This window comes from Acomys minous, assembly GCF_964271855.1.
Source record: "Acomys minous genome assembly, chromosome: 5".
Lineage (NCBI taxonomy): Eukaryota > Metazoa > Chordata > Mammalia > Rodentia > Muridae > Acomys > Acomys minous.
Genome location: NC_140494.1, coordinates 83,901,035 through 83,924,594, shown reverse-complemented (window position 1 = coordinate 83,924,594; position 23,560 = coordinate 83,901,035). Strand labels below are relative to the sequence as shown.

The window sequence follows — 23,560 nt, the reverse complement described above, 5'->3', positions numbered from 1 at the left end:
ATCATTCCCAGGGCGTCAGGGTGACTGGGCTGGGTGGGGCAGCGGTCGGGTGCTGTCGGAACGGAAGGGAGGCAGGAAACCGCGAGTGGAGAAAGGGGCCCCCTCATGTCAGCTGGGTGCCGGGTGGAGTAGGGTGGGCGGTCGCTCACGGCGTTTCCCCGCAGAGGCTTGTCCCTGTGGGTGTGGCCTGCTGAGCAAAAGGGCCACAAGATCCCGGAAGGGTAGGGGTGGAGCAAGGCGCGTCGGTAACGGGTCCGCTCCTTTAAGGATGCCCTGGGTGGGCGTGCCCGAGGGAGATCCTGCCCCGGAGGGGGCGTTTCCGCGCATGCGCGCTAGGCCACACAGCCGCCATGCCGGAACCGCGCGGTTCTGCGTCCCTGAAGGTGAACGCAGCGTTTGCTGCGCGCTACAGCCGTTACCGCGAGCGTGAGGAACTGCAGAGACGTGAGTGGGGGGCGCCTGCGCAGGCCGTGGTGTGGGGGTACTTGGGGGGGAGGGTGCAGCTGGTGATGGTGGCTGTGGGAAACCTCATGTGTACTCCACAGTGAAGGATCGCTATGGGAATCTGGACGGCGGCGGCGACTCCAGCAGCTCTGAGTCTGACTCGAGCGATGAGCATGTGGTGAGCTTTCGTGACCAGGCCTCGCGTCCTACCCAGATGTACACGGGGGACTTTCCTTAACTCGGCTGGGTTGTGAGGGAGCCTTCAAGACCCGCCCCTATCCTTTGAGTGACAGTCAGTGCCCTCCCCAACCCAGGGATCCGAAATACACCCTCCCTTGTAGAAGAGGTCCCAAGCCTCCCACCCACTGAGCTCTCACTTGGATGCACAGGGTTGCCTTACCATAGGGGGTGCTCCTCCTAACCCCTTGAGTGACAGCCCCTTCCTAGTGGTCACTAAATCTAACTACTCTCCTAACGGACCCGCAAGCCTCCCACAGCACCCCCAAACTGGATACACAGTTTGACCCTAACTCCAAATGGCCCGATAGACACCTCCTAATCCCTACATCCCAACCCCTTGAGTACGGAGCAGCACTCTCCTTACACCTAGAGAATTGCTAAATCCTCCCTACCTCCCCCAAAAGGACAGAGCACCTTACCGTAATCACACCAGGCCCTGTGGGAACACCCAGGCCCTGCACCGTAAGCCCTGGTGACAAGCAGCATCCTGCCTATGTCTAGGAGACACCAAATCCTCAATACTTTCCAGATGTGGCATCAGTTCCCAGAGAGACTCTTCCCCCAACCCTGTAGAGCCTATGACACCTTCCCCAGCCCTGGGTGACAGGCATTGCCCTCCCCATCCCTAGGGCTTGTCATATCCCCTCTACTTTAACTAAACGTTATCCTCCATCACCATCCTGTGTAGAGGTCCAACCCTTCTGTCTCCTAGGAACCACCTTTCCCATTTCCTAAAACCCACAGCAGCTCCAGTCTTGGCCCCTTCCCCACTGTTCCTTTACCCTGTCAAGTACCTGCCTCTGTCTGGCTGAGCCTGCTCTCTTCATCTGGACTCTTTGTCCTTCCTCCCCTCCACCAGTCCTCGGGGTCGCTGTCCCTGCTGCACCCTGCCCTCCTCACAGTGTCCACCTTCCTCCTGATGTCATTCCTACTTCCCTTTCCTACTCTAGGAATTTGACCCCCAGCAGGAGAGAGACTTTTACAGGACTCTGTCTTTGTTGAAGAAGAAGGACCCCCGAATTTACCAGAAGGATGCTACCTTCTACCAGAGAGCAGGTGTGGCGGGGGCTGCTTCTCTAAGTACCTTAGAGTTGATGGAATTGAATTGTTGAATGAGTTGTTAACCTTCCTGAGTTTCCTGAGTGTCATGCGGAACCCGAGTGGCGGCATACAGCGCCCACAATCCTAGCACTCAGGCCTCAGGCCAGGCTGAGCTACATAATGAGATCCTTGCCAAAAAAGAACAAAAACCAAAAGGAAGCCAGGCAGTGGTGGTGCACGCCTTTAATCCCAGCACTCTGGAGGTAGGCGGATCTCTGAGTTCAGGGCCATCCTGGTTTATAGAGTGGATTCCAGGACAGCTATAGTGAGACCCTGTCCCTGTCCCCATCCCACCACCACCACCAGAAAAAAGGAAGAATGAAAGAACAAAAAAGACCCAAAGTACATGGGTGCCATCTGAGGCCCAGCACATGCAGGGTGAGCTCTGGCATTAGCATGCACTGAAAGTCGAAAGTGCCAGGTCAGACATGCTTTTTAATTTGTGTGGTAGTTTCTCAGGGAACCGCGACCAGCCTCTATCTTACTGTGTAACCAAGGGTGTGATGGATCTTCTGGTCCCCTGCTGGGTTACAGGTGTGTGTCACATAACTGGGACTGAACAGCCTGGGCTCGCTGGGCAAACACCATCACTGCTGCTGAATCTGCACCTGAGGTTTTTGTTTGGTTGATGGTTTATTCCTTTTGTACATAGTGGGTTTTGGTATAGCCTGGGCTACATCATACTCTGTCCCTGGAAAAATAAAATCAGGGAATAAAGATGATTTACTATTTTACTGTTGGAAGTTGCTGGCAAGGATTTAGAACTTCTGTGTGCTCCTAGCCCTGCCCCATGGGAGTCTCTGCAGGAGCAAGAGGGAAGTTGTAGGCAACAACAGGTATTTTCTCCCTGCTTGCAGCCGACACGTCATCTTCAGAGAGCGAGGAGGAAACAGCTGCCTCAGGGAAGCAGAAGAAAGTGCAGCCCATGTACTTGAAGGACTATGAGAGGAAGGTCATCTTGGAGAAAAAAGGGTAAGGAGGGGCTTCCACCCCGTCAGCCTCCAGCTCCCTGAAGACCAAGAGAGTGTCTCAGAGTGTGTGCTTGTTTCCAAGACAGGGCTTCTCTGAGGCTTTGGCTGTCCTAGAACTCACTCTGTAGACCATGCTGGCCTTGAACTCACAGAGATCCACCTGCCTCTGCCTCCCAAGTGCTGGGATTAAAGGCGTGCACCACAACACCTAGCTCATATTTCTTTTAAATACTTTATTTTATTTTTTTATTTTACTTTAAGACTTATTGTTGTGTATACTTGCACACCTGTAGGCCAGAAGAGAGCATTAAATCACATGCTGGGAATTGAACTCAGGACCTCCGGAAGAGCAGCCAGTGCTCTTAACCTCTGACCCATCTCTCCAGCCCTTTATTTTATGTGCATTGGTGTTTGCCTGCATGTGTCTGTGTGAGGGTGTTCATATAGACAGTTATGAACTGCTGCATGGGTGCTAAGAATTGAACCTAGGTCCTCTGAAGAGCACCCAGTGCTCTTAACCCCTAAGCCATCTCTCCAGCCCCGCATAAATATTCTTTTAAAAAGGGTGGGGTGGGGAGTGGCATAGGCCTCAGTGGGCTACTTTGTAGTGTGGGTACCTATTGGTTTGCTCCCCAGCAGTGTTAAAAAACAAACTAACTAACAAAATGAAAAGAGGAAACATATTGTGAAATAGAAATACCTTTAAAATTAAAGAGTTGTAGTCAGACTTAGGAGTGTATACCTAACCCCAGGAGTCCAGAGACAGGAACATGGTTGTCATGCGTTTGAGGTCAGACTGCTTCAGATAACAAGTTCCAGGCCAGATAGAAGTGCATGCTGACACCCTGTCTTCAGGGGTGGGATGCTCAGTGGGTAAGAACGCTTGCCACTAAAGCAAGAGGACGTGACTGCGAATGTTGAATGCTGGGCACGGCCAAGCACTTCGCTGTGACTCCAGAAGGATTACAGGAGCTTGGTGGACCAAGACTAGCTGCAACAGTGAGCGGCGAGAAAGGCTGGCCCAAAATAATACAGTGGCGGAGGGCTGGCCATGGTGGCGCACTCTGAAAGTAGAGGCCGGTGGATGTCTGTGAGTTCAGGCCCACCCTGCTGTACATAGTGAGTTCCAGGACACTCTACCTAGTGGCCCTCTCTTGTTTTGTTTTTTCCTATTGTTTTTGACACCTCTGGCCTTTGCAGCCATGTGCATGTAATGCATGTACACATTACACGCATACACACATATAAAAACAATTTCATTGAGAAAAATAAATACTAGACATTAATGCCCAATAATCCCATTTAAAAGACAAGACATGTGGGTTGAGCCACTGGGTCAGCATGGTATTCTAATGTCTCCATTGTTTTCTGTACAGCAAATATGTTGACGAGGACAACTCTGATGGGGAGGCCTTTGACCACAGGCTCAAGGTGGGTGGAACAGTGGCTGGCTCAGGGCATGAGGGCCGGGATCCGTTCTGGGGCCCACATCAATCCCTCCTCTGCAGGAAATATCAACAAAGAGTTACGTAGAAGAACAGAAACAGCTGAAGGAAAGGTGAGCTTGGGCTTGGGTTGGTGGCTACAGGGACAGGAAGTAAGGTGGGGACAGAACAGCAGCTGCGGTGCCAGCAGTGTCCACGCCACTGTGTCTCTCTGAGTGTCTCCATGTACCAGTGCTGAGGTCTGTCCCATGGTGTGTGCAGCTTCCGAGCTTTCGTGGAGGACAGCAGCGATGAGGACAGTGCTGGGGAAGGTGGCTCTGGGTTGCTGCAGAAGCACGCTAACAGCGGGGAAGAAAAGGTCAGTGCCTGGGGCCCGCTGGGTGCGGGGTCTGGAGATGGTTCCTGGGCTTCTGAGGGCCTTGAGTGCTGCCCTTCCCCAGGCGCAGGAGGAGGTGGACTACCTGGAGTGGCTGAAGGGGCAGAAGGAGATTCAGAGCTCCGAGTCGTTAAAAGAACTGGTAAGTCCCCCAGGGCCAACTGCCTGCCGCAGCTTTGTCTTGCCTTGTGCTTTCTGCTTCCCTGTACCCAAGGACACCAGAGGCACTGGGGTGTAGTGGAGGCCTGCTTACAGTCCCCCAGTGAGAGGTTTTTTGGGGGTGTTGCTCAATGGTATAGCATATGCTTAGAGTCCCCCAGTGAGGGGTTTTTGGGGGCGTTGCTCAATGGTATAGCATATGCTTACAGTCCCCCAGTAAGGGGTGTTTTTGGGGTGTTGCTCAGTGGTATAGCATATGCTTACAGTGCCTCAGTGAGGGGTTGGTCTTAGCTTGGGGTGGTGCTTACCTAGCACGCACAGGGACCTGGATTCCATCCCAGCACCAAAAACCACAGGCAATTTTAGGTTTTCAATTTCTCAGTGAATAAAATGAGGCCAGCCAGCATGGTGGCCACGCCTTTAATCCCAGCACTCGGGAGGCAGAGGCAGGCAGGATTGCTGTGAGTTTGAGGCCAGCCTGGTCTACAAAGTGAGTCCAGGACAGGCAAGGCTACACAGAGAGACCCTGTGTATAAAAACCAAAAAAAGAAAGGGGGAAAAAAAAAAGGTTAACCCAGGCCAGGTGTGGTTGCTCACATCTATAATCTCAGTACTCAAGAGGCTGAGACAGGATTGTAGCTAGTGCCAAGTCAGCTTGGGCTACACAGCATGACATTATCTCAAAAAGGAAAAAGGCATAAAGTGGTAGTAATGTACCCACTCTAGGTTAGCCGTGGAATTTCAGATCTTTAGATCTACCCCAGGACACTGAGCTGTGTCACCCTCTCTTCCCATAGACACACCTCAAGGAGTACTGGAACAACCCAGAACTGGACGAGGGGGAACAGTTCCTGAAGGATTATATCCTCAACAAACGCTACGAAGAAGAGGAGGAGGAGGAGGAAGAGGAGGATGGGTGAGGACCACTTCCTTTTTCTAGAGTGTGCCTCAGTTTATTTTCCAGGATCCAGGCTAGGCAACCAAGGGCACTGTGAGCTTGGGATTTTAAAAAATAATTATTATTTCTAATTTTTTTTTGACAGGGTTTCTCTGTGTAGCCTTGGCTGTCCTGGACTCGCTTTGTAGATCAGGCTGGCCTCGAACTCACAGCGATCTGCCTGCCTCTGCCTCCCGAGTGCTGGGATTAAAGGCGTGCGCCACCACTGCCCAGCCTTTTCTTTTTTAAAAGATTTATTTTATGTAATGAGTGCTCTATCTGCATGTACACCTGCAGGCCAGAAGAGGGCATCAGATCTCATTATAGATGGTTATGAGCCACCACGTAGCTGCCAAGAATTGAACTCAGGACCTCTGGAAGAGCAGACAGTGCTCTTAATCACTGAGCCATCTCTCCAGTCCCTATTTCTAATTTCTTAATTACATTTATTTATTTGCAGAGATGGGACAGCATATCATAGACAGGCAGCAAACTGTGGGAGTCCGTTCTCTCCTTCTACCATGTAGACCCATAGACTGCCGCGCCATCTCACCAGCACCCGTTGTATACAGAGTTCTTGTGGGGATAAAATGTCATGTCTTAGCAGGCTCACTGGTGCCTCTGAGCCTAACTCTGTGGTGTCCTTCAGGGTTCCAGGCCCCCCAGTCCAGCTGGCAGTGGATGACTCCTCAGATGAAGGGGAGCTGTTCCTGAAGAAGCAGGAAGACTTTGAACACAAGTACAACTTCCGCTTCGAGGAGCCTGACTCAGCCTCAGTGTGTGCCCAGGCCTGGGTCAGGGAGGACATGGCTGCCCAGGGTCCAGCCCTTCAACCCCATACCATCCCTGAGGTCCCTGTGGCCTCCTCTCCTGCCCACAGGTCAAGACATACCCTCGTAGCATCGCATCATCTGTGCGCCGCAAGGATGAGCGCCGGAAGGAGAAGAGGGAAGAGACTAGGGAGCGGAAGAAGAGGGTGAGTGTGGCTGGGTGCAGCAGTCACGCCAGTGATCCCGAGCCCTCCTGAGAATTTTGAGCCTGTGGGAGGTAGGTAGTGAGTTCAAGGCCAAGCTGGGGAACAGTTACACCATCTCCACAGAAGAAAATAAAAAGCAGCTGGTGTGGGCCTTTAATCCTAGCACTCGGGAGGCAGAGGCAGGTGGATCGCTGTGAGTTCGAGGCCAGCCTGGTCTACAGAGTGAGTCCAGGACAGCCAGGGCTACACAGAGAAACCTTGTCTCTAAAAATCAGAGGGAGGGAAAAAAAAAAAGTAGCTGGTGGCACACACCTTTACAGGAGGCGGAGGCAGGAGGATCTCTTGAGTTCTGGGCCAGCCTGGGCTACAAAGACCCTATGTAAAAATAAAATAAAATAAAGAGTAAAATGAGCTGGCATGGTGGTATGTTCCTATATCGACAGCACAGGTCACTACTACTTCAAGCCTCATCTACATAAAGAGTTGTAGGCCATCTTGAGCTACATAGTGAGGCTGTCTCAAAGACAAAATACAGGCTGCAGCTCCGCAGGTGGAGCACTGGCCTAGTGCACAAAGCGCTGGCGTTCCTCAAAGCAATGACGGGGTCATTGAAGGAAGCAGGCAAAGCAGACCGTGCCGGTCCCCTGTCCTGTATCCCCAGAGCTCAGGAGGGTCTGTAGGTGACGGTCAGCCTGAGACCCTGTCCCACCAGGGAGGCCCTGCTTGCAAGGCTCTGTCATCACCAGTGCTGAGCCGCTCTCCCACCCACAGGAGAAGGCCAGGAAGCAGGAGGAGCTGAAACAGTTAAAGAACCTAAAGAGGAAGGAGATTCTGGCCAAGCTGGAGAAGCTGAGGCAGGTCACTGGCAACGACACCCTGGGCCTTGAGGAGCGGGACCTGGAGGATGACTTCGACCCTGCCCAGCACGACCAGCTCATGCAGGTATGACTGCTCAGAAACATGTCTGTGGGACCAGAGGCCACCTCTTAGCTGTGTGGCCTCAGAAATGGCTTGACCTTTGTGGCACCTTTTTCTTTGCCTTCAATGTGAACTTAGTGGAGAGCTGCCTTGGGCTAAGGCAAAGGTGGGTGGGAGGGATGGACGTGAAAGGACAGAAGGATAAGTGCCCAGGAACAGTGGGTTATATTCAGAGGCAAGGGCACTGGGACAGGAGGGTCATTCAAGGCCTGCCTAGGTACACAGTGGGGTGGAGGGCAGCATTTGGATACATTGTAAGATCCCCAGGAAAGGGGGCATGTGAAGGGATGGGGTGTGGCCCACCTACAATCCCCCAGTGAGGGGCTAGGGGTGTGGCCGTTGTCCTGTACCTATCTAGCTTTGCAGTTTAGCCTCTGCCAGAAAAATGAGAACCCACCCCCCATCCAGTGGAACCCAGCCAAGCTAATGAATAGCTCAGGTTAACACACAGCAGTTTCGACAGTCACTCACTGCTGCTCAGGAGAGGGTTCCAGACAGACACCACCACATACAGCTGCTCCAGAAGATGATCACAACCCATAGGCCTGGCATTGTGATGCAAAGACGATGAGATAACGGGCATCCTCAACCACACAGTCCTAAGATAGCCTGGGCTGAGGGACTGCCGCAGAAGAGGGGCAGGGGTGGCAAGTAGTTCGTCTTGGTGCATATGTCTTTGCACTCCATAAGGTTGAGTCACTGCTGTACTACCAGGGATGTCTTTTAAAAAGGTTTTTAATTATACAGTGTTTTCCCTGCATGTACACCTGCACACCAGAACAGGGCACCAGATCTCATTATAGATGGTTGTGAGCCACCATGTTGTTGCTGGAAATTGAACCCAGGACCTTTGGAAGAGCAGGCAGTGCTCTTAACCTCTGAGCCATCTTTCCAGCCCAGGAATGTCTTAATTTTTTTCTGAGGAAAAGTCTTGCCATGTGTCCAGGCTGGTGTCAATCTTCGCACCTGCCTCTCCTCAGGAACTGCAGTTACAGGTGTGCACCACCTGCCTCCTTCTCAGGAACTGCAGTTACAGGTGTGCACCACCATGCCTAGCTTGGATCTTGTATTTATCTATTTACTATAAATGTGTTTTGATGTGTATGTGTTGGGGTATCACATGTTCCATGGCATGTATGTGGAGGGTATCTTAGTGAGACTGGCTCTCTAGCCACTGTTGGGGTTCCACGAAAGTGCCTCTATCTGCTGAGCCATCTTACTTTCCCTGGGTTTGTTTTTGGTCATGTGTAGTTTTGATGAGACTGGGATAGAGCCACACAACCCAGGGCCGAGCATATGCAAGCATACACATGCCCTGAGACTGAGCCTTAGTCCTTAAGCTCAGCTTTTGAGCCGTTAACATTTGTTATACTGGGAGGACACAGCAGCATGTTTTGGAAAAAGGTGTTGAGAAACGTATAAAAAAAAAACAAAACCAAAAATGGAGAGCACTGTGACAGCCCTAAATAGCCCATAGCCAAATGTGGAAGTCATGGAAGGAGGCTCAAGGGCGCAGTGTGTGGGGAGTGGAAGGAATCGCACGGCGGGGCTGTCTGCGTTCTTAGTGTTTAAGGTGCTTTTCAGGCCTTAGCCTTGTTTTCTCAATAGAGGAGCAGTTACTGTTGCTCATGGTGACTGTAAGAATCTCAGCAAGAAGATGCCTAGCATATAGAGGGTGCTTAATAAATGCACAGATGGGCCTAGAAAGACATATGGCTCAGCCTTTAAAAGTACTAGCTCTCCTTCCAGAAACCAAGGTTCGATTCCCATCACCCACATGGCAGCTCACAGCTGTCTAACTGTAGTCCTAGGGGGTCTGCTGCCCTCTTCTGGCCTCCAGGAACGCCAGGCGTGCATGTGCCCTTCTTGCCACTAGAGAAAGGCATAGTCCCAGCCTCCTTGTACTGGAGAGCTGACATATATCTGACATCCCTGCACAGACTCAGGATCAGGGTAGTGATGGAGACATGTGGCCTTGGCTTCCCTGGACTAGGATCACAGTGTGGCCCCAGATGTGGACTGTAGTGTGACAGATGGTGTCAGGGCTGTGTGTACGGGGACAGGACCCTAGTATCTGAGCTCCAGCCTCATTCTGTAGCCCTGACTGGCCTGGTCCTCATGATCTTCTGGGCTCAGCCTGTCACAAGTGATGGCAGCTCAGCTGAGTCCTGACTAGTGCATGGGTCACAAGTGATGGCAGGGTCTGAGTCCTGCAGAGCTGTAACTGGCTGTGTGAAGCAAATGCAGCCTAGACATCAGGCTGCGGCGGGTGTGTGGAGGTTCCCAGAACACAGATCCTTTCAAGGAGGTAGGTCATGGAAGGCTTGGGAGCCGGAGTGTTGGGTGTATTGGCATGGGTTTATAATCCCAGCACTTGGAAATTTGAGGCAGAAGGGTTGCCAACCTGGGCTACAAGACTGTGTCTCATATAAGCAAAAACTATCATTTACCTGTAATCACTGCACTTAGGGGCGGGGGTAAAGGCAAGTGGATCACAATGCCAAGGCTAGCCTCTGCTACATAGCTTGAGGCCAGCCTGGCCTACGTGGAACCCTGTCTCATACAACTGAACAGTATGGTTGTTGAGTCATGCTGGCATTGGCATGGGGAGCTGAGCTCCTGTAGGTGTGCAGCTCCTGCTGCCCCTTAGGCTCGCCTTCCCTTGCAGAAATGCTTTGGAGACGCCTTCTACGGCACTGCGGAGGAAGAGAAGCCACAGTTTGAGGAGGAGGAAGGGCTGGAAGGTGCGTGTCCTTCAAAGCTGGGGGGGTCTCGGGTTTGCGGCCCGGGTGCTGGTCTCACTTTGCCTCTGTGGAACCAGATGACTGGAACTGGGACACATGGGGCGGACCTGAGCAGGACGGCGCCTGGAGCCAGCAGGAGCTGCACTGTGAGGACCCTGACTTTAACGTGAGTGCGAGTCTCAAGTAGGGTGCAGTTGGCAGAGCAAAAGCTTTCCATGAATAAAAGCCTCTGTTCTGAGAGGGGGCGCTCAAGGCTTGCTGCACGGCACATTGGAGGCCAGCATGGGCTGTGAGACCTTAAGAACAATGAGTGTCCCCGCAGGGGTTCTGGAGGCTCCAGAGGCATTTAGGGCTGGCCTGATCTGACCTAGATCTTCTTGATAGATGGACGCTGACTATGACCCCAGCCAACCTCGGAAGAAGCTTCGGGAGGCCCCAGTCTCAGGCAAAAAGAAGCGCAAGTCTCCGTTTGCAGCTGCAGTGGGGCAGGAGAAGCCCTTGTTTGACCCTGGTGAGGCACAGGGCGTGCTGGGCAGCGTGGCTCACAGGGCCTTGCACGTGCATCCCCTGACCGTCCAGCTTCCGTGCAGGGGACAAGACTTTTGAGGAGTACCTAGATGAGTACTACCGGCTGGACTACGAGGATATCATCGACGACCTGCCCTGTCGCTTCAAGTACCGCACTGTGGTGCCCTGCGACTTCGGGCTTAGCACAGAGGAGGTTGGGACCCGGGTGGCAGGGAAAGTAGAGGGAGGCCCACAGAAAGGGAGGAGGTGGGACAGTGCTGATGTCGGCCAGCGCTCGAGAGGCTGAGGGAGAGGGGCGCCGTGGATTCCTCGCTAGCCTGAACTATACGGTGGAAATAGAAAATCAAGCCAGCATGGTGGTACAGGCAGGAGCCCCTGCCTCAAAAACAAGACTAACTCACTTGTTCACCGCCCTCCTGACATCCTGCTAAGTGACAGAGGCTCAGAGGCAGACCCCGGGACCTCACAGCAGCCATCTTCCTTCCTATGCAGATCCTTGCAGCCGATGACAAGGAGCTGAACCGGTGGTGTTCCCTGAAGAAGACCTGCATGTACAGGTGACAGCAGGGCGGCAGGGGAGGGGAGGCAGTTGGGACAGCTTGTAGAATACCTCTGATGCACAGGTCGGAGCAGGAGGAGATGCAGGAGAAGCGAGTGTACAGCCAGAAGGCCCAGAACTTGGGGAAGAAGAGGCAGATCTTCAAGTCTCTGTGCCAGGAAGAGTAAGCACTGGGCCCTGGGGAGGGCGGCAGCTCACCTGGCTGACACCAGCTGTGTAAACTTTAGGCGGTCACTGTCCCTCTGGCAAAGACTGAGTTGTGTATGAAATACTCAGCATAAGAACGGGAGGAACTGTACACAGTGGCGCGTACCTGGCCCCATACCTGGCACTGGGGAGGCATGGCAGGGTTCCTGAGCTTGATGCATTTGAACCTATCCTGGGCTCCAAAGCAACAGCCTGTCATTATGGGCTGTGAAGATTATGTTTACTTAAGACTGGGTCTGAGCCAGGTGTGGTGGCACCTGCCTTTAATCCCAGCACTCAGGAAGCAGAGGCAGGCAGATCTCTGTGAGTTTGAGGCCAGCCTAATCTGCAAAGTGAGTCCAGCAATCCGCTAGCCACTGCCTCCCGAGTGCTGGGATTAAAGGCTTGCGCCTCCACGCCCGGCTCCGAAATAAATTCTTATAAGCAACCCCTAGGCTTGTTAGATGTCTCAAGGACAGTTGTCATCCGGTAGAGTATAGGCCTAGACTCTAAGAAGCTGACTGACATAAATGGCTTCAGCTACTGCAGCTGATCTGTAGCTGTCATATTTATGAGGCCATCCAGGTTCCATGAGACCGTCTTAACAACAGTACTGGGGCTGAGTGGGCAGAGTACTCATCTGGCAGGGATAAAGCCCTGGCTTCTATCCCAGTGCTGTATAAACCTGACAGAGTTCTGAGTTCAAGGCCAGCATGGTCTACAGTGAGTTTCAGTACATCTAGGGCTACATAGTAAGACCATCAACATCCCACCCCATCCCTGTTTTAAAAAACAAAACAAAACAGATCAGAAGTTAAAGGTCATCCTTGGGTACACAGTTTAAGGCTAGCCTGGGCTACATGAGCCGCTCTTCAAACAAGAAGAGCAAAAAGGGGGAGAAATCATCGCCTGTTCTGAACAGCAGGCTGACCTAAGCTTTGACTTCCCACCTCTAGGTTGGAAATGCCCACAGAGGCCACAGGGAAATCACAGGGCAAGGCTGGTCCACAAGCTCAGCTGCCCACGCTGGATGGAACCTACGGGAAGAGGCTCCAGTCTGAGAACCCAGTAGCCAAGGAAGAGGAATTGGCACACACAGCCTGCCCAGAGAAGCCAGTCTCCCAGAGGCACAAGAAGAAGGCCAGGCTGCTGGGTCCCACAGTGACACTTGGAGGTCACAAGTTCAGCCGACAGAGATTGCAGGCCTTTGGTCTCAACCCCAAAAGGCTGCACTTCCGCCAGTTGGGTCGCCAAAGGAAGAAACAGAGCCGCCCCTGAGAGCCATCTCTACAATTAAGCTGTTGACTACAGCCCTCCTGCCACCCTATGGCTGCCTCTTCTTGGCATGGAAACGGCCACCAGAGCTGTCTTCCCCAAGGACAACCTGAGATGTCAAGCACCCCCAGCCATGTTCAAGTCTGCATCTTTATCAGCCTCCACCCAGCAGCCAGCTGGTTCTCCCAAGACAGGGGCTTTGGGACCAGTGAGTTCAGTGATCAGTGCAGGCTACAGAACTTGAATCAGGCCCTGAGTGAGTGAGTGCCCTGGAGCCCACTCTCCATCCCTGGCTCCTGAGGAGGGGTGGGGGCAGCTAAAGGGCACAGCCCCAACCTGGAGGCTTAGAAAGGGCTGCACTGTGCTGGGAAGGATGGGGGACATGAGGACAGGGGTCCAGCACCACCACCAGAGTTCCAGGTCCTGTACTGGACGTGACATAAATAAAAAAATAAATAGTCTGGCATCTTTCCCCATCCCTTCCCACTATAAAAACACAAAGTCCTCGGAGCTTGGCCGCTTGGCCTTGAGGAGGCGTCCTGTGCTGGGCAGCCGCAGTGTGGGCTGGGAGAGCTGGGTGCAGAGGGCATCCATGCTGTGGTCCTGAGCGTGGCCCTCAGCCACAGTGAACATGGGGTATCTTTCCATGGCTGAGGAGGAGCTGAGGATCTGCAGGAGGATGGAAGGAACAGTCTCAATTCAGGATGGTCCATAACCAACGACAGCTGTTGAACAATGCATGCCTGACTAATTGGCCTACACTGTGAACAGCTGTCCTGGAACTTCATGAGCTCCCAGATGGCTGCGCACCCCCCACCCCCACAAGCAGCGGCTGAAGCTTTTCAGGCACACTCCATTCTGCTCTCATCTATTCTGCTGAGGTCCTTGTGTTACTGTCCCAGGACTGTGGGTGGAACCCTGTGTCCATCTGCCACACAGGAGGCAGGGACACTGCCACTAAGACACACATATCCCCATGATTAGAACTCACCCTCATCAGCTCCGAGCAGAGCGTCTCAAACTCCTTCCTGTTCCCAGCATAGAACCCCACGGTGCAGCTGGGGTCCATCTTGGCAAAGGCCATCTTGCGGGGCGAAGTGCAGTGAAAGGACTGCGCAGATAAGAGAGGTTTGAGGGACCCCAATTTTGTGCCCATATATGCAGCCCCCGTCCAAAGCCATCAGCTCACCTCCAGGGGGAAGTCGGCCTGGCTGACGTCCACTGTGGGCTGACAGTAGTGGGGATCCAGATAGAGCAGGAAGTCATCTGGGGTGAGGGGCAAATGTAAACTGGGGTGGGCAAGAGGAAGGTGGAGGGTTTTGATCCAGGAAACGGGGCTGTAGCTTACCCTGGTAACCAATGAAGTACAGTGAATGCCGGGGCTTGCCCCCCATGATGCCCAGGCAGAGTTCTAAGCGCAGGAGCTCCTGGAGAGAGGAGAGCATGCAGTGAGTCAGGAGCCCAGCAAGTGGAGCAAGCCATCAAGCAAGCCAGCCCAGCCTGACAGTGCTGACATTCTAGAGCGGAAACAGCCTTAGCTCCCAGGTGTGAAGGCCTCACGGAAAGGAGGCTACGTAACTTCTTAGAAGATTTAAAAAATTGTTTTCAGAATATTTTTCAGATTTATTATTTATACAGTATTCTGCCCGTTTGTGTGTCTGCACTCCAGAAGAGGGCAGAATTGAACTCAGGACCTTTGGAAGAACAGACAGTGCTCTTAACCTCTGAGCCATCTCTCCAGCCTCCTCTTATAATAAGATTGTTTTTGTTTGTTGCCTTGTTGGTTTGGCTTTTTGTTTTGTTTTTCGAGACAGGGTTTCTCTGTGTAGCCTTGACTGTCCTGGACTCACTTTGTAGACCAGGCTGGCCTTGAACTCACAATGATCCGCCTGCCTCTGCCTCCCGAGTGCTGGGATTAAAGGTGTGTGCCACCTCACCCAGCTTGTTTTTTTTTTTTTTTTTTTGGTTTTTCGAGACAGGGTTTCTCTGTGTAGCCTTGGCTGTCCTGGACTCGCTTTGTAGACCAGGCTGGCCTCGAACTCACAGCGATCCGCCTGCCTCTGCCTCCCGAGTGCTGGGATTAAAGGCGTGCGCCACCACGCCCGGCTTCACCCAGCTTGTTTTATTTATGTATTTTTTTAAAGATAATTTTATTTACATTGGTGTTCTGCTTCCATATATGTCTGTGAGGATATCAAATCCCGTAGAAGTGGAATTACAGTTGTAAACTGCCATGTGGGTGCTAGGATTTGAACCCAGGTCCTTTGGAAGAACAGTGTTCTTTACCACTGAGCCATCTTTGCAGCCCCACAAGATTATTATTTTAATCTTTTGTTTTTCTGAGAGGGTCTCAATATGTAGACTTGGGTATCTGGAACTCTTTGTTTAGACCAAGCTGGCCTCAAACTCAGAAATCCGCCTGCCTCTTCCAAGTGCTGGGATTAACAAGTGAGCCCATGTGCCTGTGTTTCTGTGTGTGGGTACGTGCACCTGAGTGCAGTACTGGATGGCACTGTCATCTCCCTGACTGCAGCTACAGGCAGTGGGAGCCCTGGTGTATGCTATGAACCCAACTCCGGTCCTTCCTAAGAGCATGTTCCCTCGAAGCCACCGAGCCAACTCTGTAACCCAGTGGTTCTCAGCCTTCCTAAGGCTGCAGCTCTTTAACAGTGATTCATGCTGTATGACTCCCAGCTATGAAGCTGTTTTCATTGCTACTTCATAACTGTAATTTTGCTACTATTATGAACTGTAAATACCTGTGTTTTCTAATGGTCTTGGGCAACCCCTGCAAAAGAGTCATTTGATCCCTAAAGGGGTCATGATCCACAGGCTGAGCAGCTGTTCTACCCACTTTTTACCTTTTTGTTTTTGTTTTCAAGACAAGGTCTCACTATGTAAAGCAGGCTGGCCTTGAACTACAGATCTATCTGCCTGCCTGTCTCCCAGCTTTTTTCCCTTTAAAGACAGACTCTCATGTAGCCAAGACTTGCCTTAACTTCTGATCGTCCTGTCTCCACTGTCTCCAACTGCTAGCTACCGTGCAAGGAGTTTATCAAGAGGATGGACATGCCTGAGTCAGTCTCCCTCCAGGGTTACGGGAGTGTGCCTCCACACCCAGATTTATTAATTTTATTTGGTGCTGGGGATAGAAGCCTGACCTTGCACATGCTAAGAAAAAAGTGCTCTGACATAACTCCACAAACCTACTACCCAGCCAGGACGGCCTCAAGGGGAGACGTCTCAGTGAGGACCTAGCAGGGATGATGGTGTGGGGAGGCTTCCATGAGGGCAGAAGATAAAGGCTTGAGCAGGAGTTTTCTGCAAACGCCACACTGGCCAGTGTCGTTGGGGTTGAATAGAGGGGGCAGTGGGATGAAGGTAACACACGGCAAAGGGTCTTAGGCTTACAGGGAGAACTTGAATTTTCATCTGAGTGCAAACATGCCAGGGGTTTTCTGCCTGAGCCTGTCATGCTGTCCCCTTTCCCGGCCACTTTTGTCTTCTAGAAGGTCCTCCTGCCTCAGCCTCCCAAATGCTTGGACGGGATGATAGATCTGTTTTGTTTTGTTTTGCTTTTAAGATTTATTTATTATGTATACAGTGCTCTGTCTGCATTAGGCCTGCATGCCAGAAGAGGGCACCAGATCTCATTGTAGATGGCTGTGAGCCACTATATGGTTGCTGGGAATTGAATTCAACCTCTAGAAGAGCAGACAGTGCCCTTAACCACTGAGCCATTTTTCCAGCCCGAAAGATCTGTGTTTAATAAGAAAATACATTAAAGTGCTGGGTGCTGGCTGGCATGGAGCTCTTCCACCTTGAGCTCCTTCCCTAGCCTTCCAGAACATTCCAGCTTGTTCTTAGAACGTCCATTCTACCCAACATAATCAGAATTTTGGCTCATTTCTCTGGGTTTGAACTCCAGGCACCATGATAATGAATGGATCTGTGGCAGCTGTGTCACAGTTGGCAGTGCTGAGTATGAGGATCTATGTTCAATCCCAGGACCTATGTCAAAAAGCATGGTAGCGTGTGCCTGTAATTGCCTCATAAAACCAGGTGGGGGCCGGGGAGACAGCTCAGGAGTAAGAGCACTTGCTCATTGAGCTTGAGGACAGGAGCTCAGAACATCAGCACTTTTGGAAAAACCTGGGCATGGTCACACATGCCTGGAACCTGGGGGCAGGAATGGGGTCACTGGGGACTGCTGGCTGCTACCCAGCTCCAGGGCTAGAGACCCTGTCACAGGAATGAAGTAGAGAGTGACAGAGAAGGCACTTTGTGTCTTCTCACTTCCAAGTGTGCACACCTATACACATACACTTCAGTGTGGAGGGCCCCCAGACATAAGTGCCCCCCCACGAGGAGCTTACCTTCACACAGGGCACATACACGGGGTTAAGGGTCTCGCCACCCAGTCGTACAGGCACCAGGATGACCACAGACTTCCACTCCGCTGTGGGATCAGGCCAGGACACCAGGCGCGCCACATCTGCCTTGTATACTGCAGGAACAGGGCAGCAGATGACCTTTCTACCCAGCCATCTAGCCCCAGGAGCACACCATCACCCCTGCAACTCTTGGTGAACAATGCTGCCTCAGCAGAGAATGGCTTTCTTGTGCACTGAGTCCTAGACAGTCGGCATGTGCAGGCAACTGGAAGCTATCCCATAAGCAGAGAGGGAGGGGGAGGGCCTGAGGAGCTGGTGTGTCCTACAGGACTCTGCAGACGGATGACTATGAGGCCTAATAAGCCTGCCTGCACCTCTGATGGACTGAGATTACAGGTGTGCGCTGCCAACCTGGGTTTGTAAGAGTTCAGCATGAACCCTAAGGCTCTATGCGTGCCAGGGAATTGCTCTCTGCCATCTGAGCTACAATCCCAATAACCGATTCTGAGCAGCCACCAGGATGCCCCACTTTAAAACTGTTTATGATGCTGGGGATCAATTTCAGAGCCTGTGTGTCAATGTAACCCATTTACCATTTAATTACATTTCCCATCCCAATGAAGCCCCTGTGCGCACCCACATAGGGCATATTCACATGTGTGTATGGGTGCACATGCCTATGTGAGGACTCGAGGTAAGAGGGCCAACTTGAATATCGTCCTCAGGAACACCCTATCTTGTTTTGAGATAGGTTCTCTCACTGGCCTGAGGCTCAGGAGTTAGCTTAGCTGGCTGCCAGAGAGCCCACAGATCACCTGTATGCACCCGCTATCTTGCCTGAGCTCTGGTGATGGAACTTGAAAGACAACTGAGCTGTCCTCACACTCCATAAGAGCACACCAGCCACCCCTTTTTTTGTTTTGTTTTTCAAGACAGGGTTTCTTTGTGTAGCCTTGGCTGTCCTGGACTCACTTTGTAGACCAGGTTGGCCTCGAACTCACAAAGATCCACTTGCCTCTACCTCCCAGAGTGCTAGGATTATAGGCATGTGCCACCGTGCTAACTAGCCCCCCCCCCCTTTTTTTTTTTTTTTTTTTTGAGATAGGGTCTTACTATGCAGCTCTGGCTGTTCTGGAACTCTCAAAGATCTGACTGCCTCTGCCTCAAATGTTAGGATTAAAGGGTATACCACCACACTCAGATCAAAAAGGCCTCTTGTGAACTGCAATGCTCTACAGGCTCATGGGGGAAGATCTAAAGTTCAAGGAAGGGCATTCTCATAATTCTTACATAGTGGCTTTGAGGCCAGCATGGGCTACAAGAGAGACTAACTCAACATAAACAAAGCTATATTAATATAATCAGCTGACCTGGAAGAAAGCGATAGCTAACATCTGTACAACCCGCTGTGGGCACTTTTTTATTAACTTATTTGTATGTGTCACGTGTGGCTCAGGTCTCTCCTTCAGCCAGGTGGGTTCAGGAAAGCTGGTCTACTTCAGCAGGCTTGGTGGTAAGACCCTTCACCGGCTGAGGCTTCATCTGTCTGGCCCTTTTATAAGAAGCACACTTATTGTTATGTGTCTGTGTGTAAATCTGATGGAGGTGTACACGCCACAGCACACAACTGGAGGTGAGAGGCCAACTTTGTCATTAGCTGCAGGGTTTGCCTGAGCTGGCAGGCTTCTGCAGTAAGCACCGTCACTCACTGAGCCATCCTGCGGCCCCATATGTTTCTGGATCTCTGAGTCACTGAATCTTCTGCTGCCTTATGAGCCTGAGGAGACCAGATCTACCAATCTATCAGAACAGTTTGTACAGTTAAAAGTGAGCAGGGCTGTGGGACGGTCCAGCAAGTCCAGGCACCTGCTGCCGCTCAGGATGCGCTCTAGAGCTCCTCCAGGCTGTGTGCACCCTGGACAGGCCACAAATAAATGTAGTTTTGTTCTTTAAGTGAGGCTTGAGTGAAGAAGAGTCTCCTCTCTTGGATCTCTCATTCTGACTTTCTAGGTTCTGCAGGGAGGCAGGAGACGGAACCCTGACTACACCTCCACAGGACGTGCTTAGAATCTACACCCAAGTATCCCTCTGCCCCAAAACTTGCATCATCCTTGAGGAATCAGGGCCTTGAGCTTGTTCCCAGCCTCACCTGTGCAGTCCTGAGAGACGTACACCACCAGGCGGGTGACCTCTGAGCAGCTCTCCACAGCTTTCCTGGGGGCAGTAAGCAGACAGGCATGAGTTCGAGCGGGTCACCAGCAGTTCCCATCGCCCCTGCAGTGGGTCTCACCTGAGTATGTGTGCCACCACAGACGGCCCATACCAGTCTCCCGCCTTCTTGCCAGAGCTCTGCCCAAGCTCCACTAGCCGATGTAGACCAAAGGGGGCCCGAGGATGATCGGCAAACCAGGAAACAATCCGCCGATGCCAATGTTCCTGCTCCATCTCTAGTGTACCCTGGGTCCAGCGTGGGGACACATGATGACCAGGCCTTCGGTAGTGACTGGGAGAGGCTGGTCCTGGCATCTCAGAGGGAGCCAGTCCTGTGCCCTCCACCCACCTCCAGTCTGCAGAAAAAATGAAATTTGTAGCTAAACATGTAGTGTGTTTGGGGCACAACTTTCCAACTTCTTCATATTTGACTCATACTTCTAATACTCATGTGAATTCCAAATTGACTTTTTCCCCCCCTTGGTTGAGACAGGGTCTCTCTATGTAACCCTGGCTGTTCTGGACTCACTCAGTAAACCAGGCTGGCCTCGAACTCACAGAGATTTGCCTGCCTCTGTCTCCCAAGTGCTGAGATTCATTTCTTTTTAAATAAAGTTTATTTTTATGTGCAGGAGTGTTTTGCCTAGTATTCAAAGATTCCAGAAGGGGGTGTGAGATTCCCCAGGACTGTAGTTACCTATGGTTGTGAGGTTAGGGTGCTGGGAATCAAACCTGAGTCCTCTGCAAGAGCAGCAAGTGATCTTAACAGTTGAGCCATCTCTCTAACCCATTTGTTTATTTGTTTCTTTTTCTTTTTCAAGACAGAGTTTCTCTGTGTAACAGCCTTGGCTGTCCTGGCACCCACTTTGTAGCCAGGTTGCATTCAAACTCACAGAGATCTGTCTGCCTTTGCTTCCCAAGTGCTAGGATTAAAGTCATGGTGGCAAATGATGCCTCCTTAATTATTTAATTTTTGAGACAGTTCTTGTGTAGACCAGGGAAATAATCTGCTTTTGTGGTTTTGTTTTTTGAGACAGAGTTTCTCTGTGTGTAGCCCTGGCTGTCCTGGAATCATTCTGTAGACAAGGCTGGCCTTGAACTCAGAGAGATCTGTCTGCCTCTGCTCCTTGATCTTCCCACCACCCGGTCAGGGAAATAATCTTAAATTTCTATCCCTCCTACCCCAACACACTTGCTAGGTTTCAGGCAGGCACCACTTAAGTTCTTGTTACACACACACACACACACCTCACCTCTAGGCAGAAAATGCAGGAGCAGGCCCTGGGCTAGCAGCATCTGACCGCTTCGTAACATACATCCCCAGCCACAGTCTGAGGTCAGGCTGCCCCCAGCTAGCGGTGGGAAGTCCCGGCGATATGTGAGCCATAGTCGAGACACAAAGTCCCTTTGAAACCGCTGGATGTCACCTACGAGAACCAATTAGTCAGCCGGGCAACCCAGGAGAACCCTAGGAGACTTCCTTTACCCTGGTCCCAGATTTGACATCTCACCCTCTCCCTCGAAATGGTAGCGTCGCCCACAGAGGTGAACACAGGAGATCTTGCTGAAGCTGGTCCGGCTTTTAACGGCCCAACCTGGGGAGACATGGGGTGGTTCCCAGCAACTTGAAGCACTCAAGGATCAGCAATGGGGCTCCACTCCCAGTGGCGCAATGAGCCAGATCCCAGCTGGGACCTCAGGGGCAGCTGTGAAAACTCCATGCCACATCGGTCTAAACATAGGCGGAACGCAGTTACATCTTCATAAGGATCCACTATCAACTCAGGGAGTCAGAGCCATTCTCTTCTGACTGTTGGTTTTCATTGGAACACGTTCAAAGCACATTTTCTGTGTGTGTGCGCCTGCGTATGTATGTGGACAAGCACCATAACTTGGGTCTGGAGGGTAGCTAATTTGCAGAAGTCAGTTCTCTCCAGCATGTGGGTGTGGATGGAGCTGAAGTCGTTAGGCATGGTGGCAAATGCCTTTAACTACTGAGACATTTTCCCATTGACTGATTTAGTACGCACTGGCATCTTGCCTGCATGTACGTTTGTGTGAGAAAGCCGGATCCGCTGGAACTGGAGTTACAGACCGCTGTGAGCTGCCTTGTGGGTGCTGGGAATTAAACCCAGGACTCTTAACTGCTGAACCATCTCTTCAGCTCCCCCTTTTTTCCCGATTTCATGAGGAACTCAAATCAGCCTGGAATTCACTACATAGCCTAAAACTCTTGGTCATCCTCCTGCCTCAGCCTCCCAAGTGCTGGGATCACAGGTTTGACTCCTACTAGCTCTGTTCTAACTATTGCACCTAGGGCAGTTAACAGACAGCAGGAAAAGCAAAGGAATCTGGCCAAGGTCAAACAGGTGCAGTGGGTGGGGCTTGAGAACCATTTCCCAGCTAACCTGCCCCAGGTCCAGGACTGGGCAGGGCGGAGGACATGCGAGTGACCCGCTGGGTGGGATCATCCGCAGTTCAGGCTTAGGCTTTAGTTTGCTTCTCTCTGACCCCTCGGACGCCCATGACCTCTGCACCCCCTCCTCACCATACTTGACGTTGTTCCAGGCTGTCAGGAACTTGGCTTTGAACTTGTCCACCTCGTCAGGCTCGGCGGGGTCCGTCCCAGACGAACCGAGAGCTGCCACCCCTGACCCGGAAGGTCCCAGGCTGTTGGAATTCGGGATCCGGGTTTGTCCCCTCGGCCGGCGACAATCGGGCCGGCGCGAGTCCTCCGGGCTCCCGCTGCGGTATTGCGCCGCGGCCGGCGACACGGAGTTCATGGACGCGCCGGGCAAAAAGGACGCAGGTGTCCCCCGAGGTCGGAGGAACTGCGAACGCTGGAGCGCAGCCCCGCGGCCAGAACGACACTACTTCGTACCCGGAGCCAGGCTCTCCGGCCGGGCTCCGGACGCAGCGGGTAACCGGGCTTCCACAGCCGGCGCCATCTTGGCGGCCCAAAGCGCCCGGATACGAGTGGGCGTGGTCATAGAGCAAGCCACGCCCTCGCACTTTTCACCTCCTTGGGTCTCACCACACCCACCTTATCTCACCGCGCAGGCGCAGGCGAGCCACTGACAGCTCTTATCCGAAACAGCTTTGTCTGAGCTCCGGGAGGTCACTCCCATTGCTATTTTCTGAAGCCTTGCAGACCCTCGCTCTAGGTGAGATATAAAGCTGCGGACACCGGACTTTTTCCCTCTCCAGAGCGTTGATTCCGCTCCTGGCCGCTCAAATTACACTGCAGCGGAGGTTATATCTTCTGGGTTCGACACCTGGGGTTTGCCATGTCTCAGGAGGACACGAATTCTCACAACTGGAGTCTCTTCCATCCTGAGGGTTGAGAAGATCCAACTCAGGTTACCAGGCTTGACAGCTAGCGCCTTTATGCGCTGAGCCAAATGAAGGCCCTTTCCCAGTATTTTGAGACAAGGTCTCACTTAGACCTCTCTGGCCTGGGGAGAGCAAGTTCTGAGTATTCAAGCCACTAATAGACATGAGGAGCCTGGCCGGGCAGAGAACGCACTATGTAGCCTAGGCTGGCCTCGAACCCTGGGCTGTACTTCTGCCTCAGCCTCCCAAGTGCTGGGAGGCTCACAACTGAATTGCTGGGGATGCAGCTGAGTTGGTAGAGGGCCTGGCATGCAGGAGGGCCTACGGTCCATCTCTAGAAACCCATAAACTGGGTGTACTAGTGCATGCAATCCGGCGCTTAGCGGGAGCAGACGCTCTTCTACTGTGCAGAGAGTTTGAGGTCAGCCTGAGCTTCCCGAGAACAAAGGAGTTTATCAACCCAGACCAGATGTCACCCTGGGGTGTGACCTCTATTCTTGGCCCCAGTGTCCTTCAGGTCATGATTCTCTGTGCCTCAGTTGCCTCCTGTGCAAAATTTGAAGGCATATCTGTAAGACTATGAAAGAAAAATAATTTTGGGTTTTTAAAAAAGATTTATTTATTTATTATGTATACAGTGTTGTGTCTGCATGCACACCTGCAGGCCAGAAGAGGGCATCAGATCACATTATAGATGGTTGTG

General features: G+C 52.1%; 2 protein-coding genes across 5 annotated transcripts; one reads left to right on the top strand and one right to left on the bottom strand.

Annotated features, from left to right (window-relative positions):
* The first annotated feature begins 297 nt into the window (after positions 1 to 297).
* Positions 298 to 13,380, top strand: KRI1 (KRI1 homolog). Of its 3 annotated transcripts, none has more exons than XM_084784123.1 (20): positions 298 to 444; positions 546 to 622; positions 1,635 to 1,740; positions 2,245 to 2,319; positions 2,643 to 2,757; positions 4,133 to 4,187; positions 4,265 to 4,314; positions 4,463 to 4,559; positions 4,648 to 4,719; positions 5,534 to 5,652; positions 6,323 to 6,449; positions 6,554 to 6,649; positions 7,421 to 7,591; positions 10,296 to 10,371; positions 10,449 to 10,537; positions 10,756 to 10,882; positions 10,962 to 11,092; positions 11,392 to 11,456; positions 11,523 to 11,621; positions 12,601 to 13,380. In XM_084784123.1, exons 1-20 carry the CDS (start codon positions 351 to 353, stop codon positions 12,920 to 12,922), a joined length of 2,163 nt encoding a protein of 720 aa, XP_084640249.1. In that variant the 5' UTR covers positions 298 to 350; the 3' UTR covers positions 12,923 to 13,380. The 3 variants fall into 3 exon arrangements, with proteins under 3 accessions (XP_084640249.1, XP_084640248.1, XP_084640250.1); XM_084784122.1 differs by having other exon boundaries at positions 4,642 to 4,719; XM_084784124.1 differs by lacking the exon at positions 2,245 to 2,319 and having other exon boundaries at positions 4,642 to 4,719.
* On the bottom strand, positions 13,052 to 22,487 carry ATG4D (autophagy related 4D cysteine peptidase). 2 transcript variants are annotated; one of them, XM_084784126.1, is made up of 10 exons: positions 22,073 to 22,487; positions 21,036 to 21,119; positions 20,778 to 20,951; positions 19,604 to 19,880; positions 19,463 to 19,527; positions 17,296 to 17,426; positions 14,268 to 14,346; positions 14,109 to 14,185; positions 13,911 to 14,003; positions 13,052 to 13,588 (listed from the first exon to the last, which is right to left on the bottom strand). In XM_084784126.1, the coding sequence occupies exons 1-10, from the start codon at positions 22,305 to 22,307 to the stop codon at positions 13,406 to 13,408; spliced, it is 1,398 nt and encodes a 465-aa protein (XP_084640252.1). In that variant the 5' UTR covers positions 22,308 to 22,487; the 3' UTR covers positions 13,052 to 13,405. The 2 variants fall into 2 exon arrangements, with proteins under 2 accessions (XP_084640252.1, XP_084640251.1); XM_084784125.1 differs by having other exon boundaries at positions 13,911 to 14,030; positions 22,073 to 22,486.
* Between the last annotated feature and the right edge of the window lie 1,073 nt (positions 22,488 to 23,560).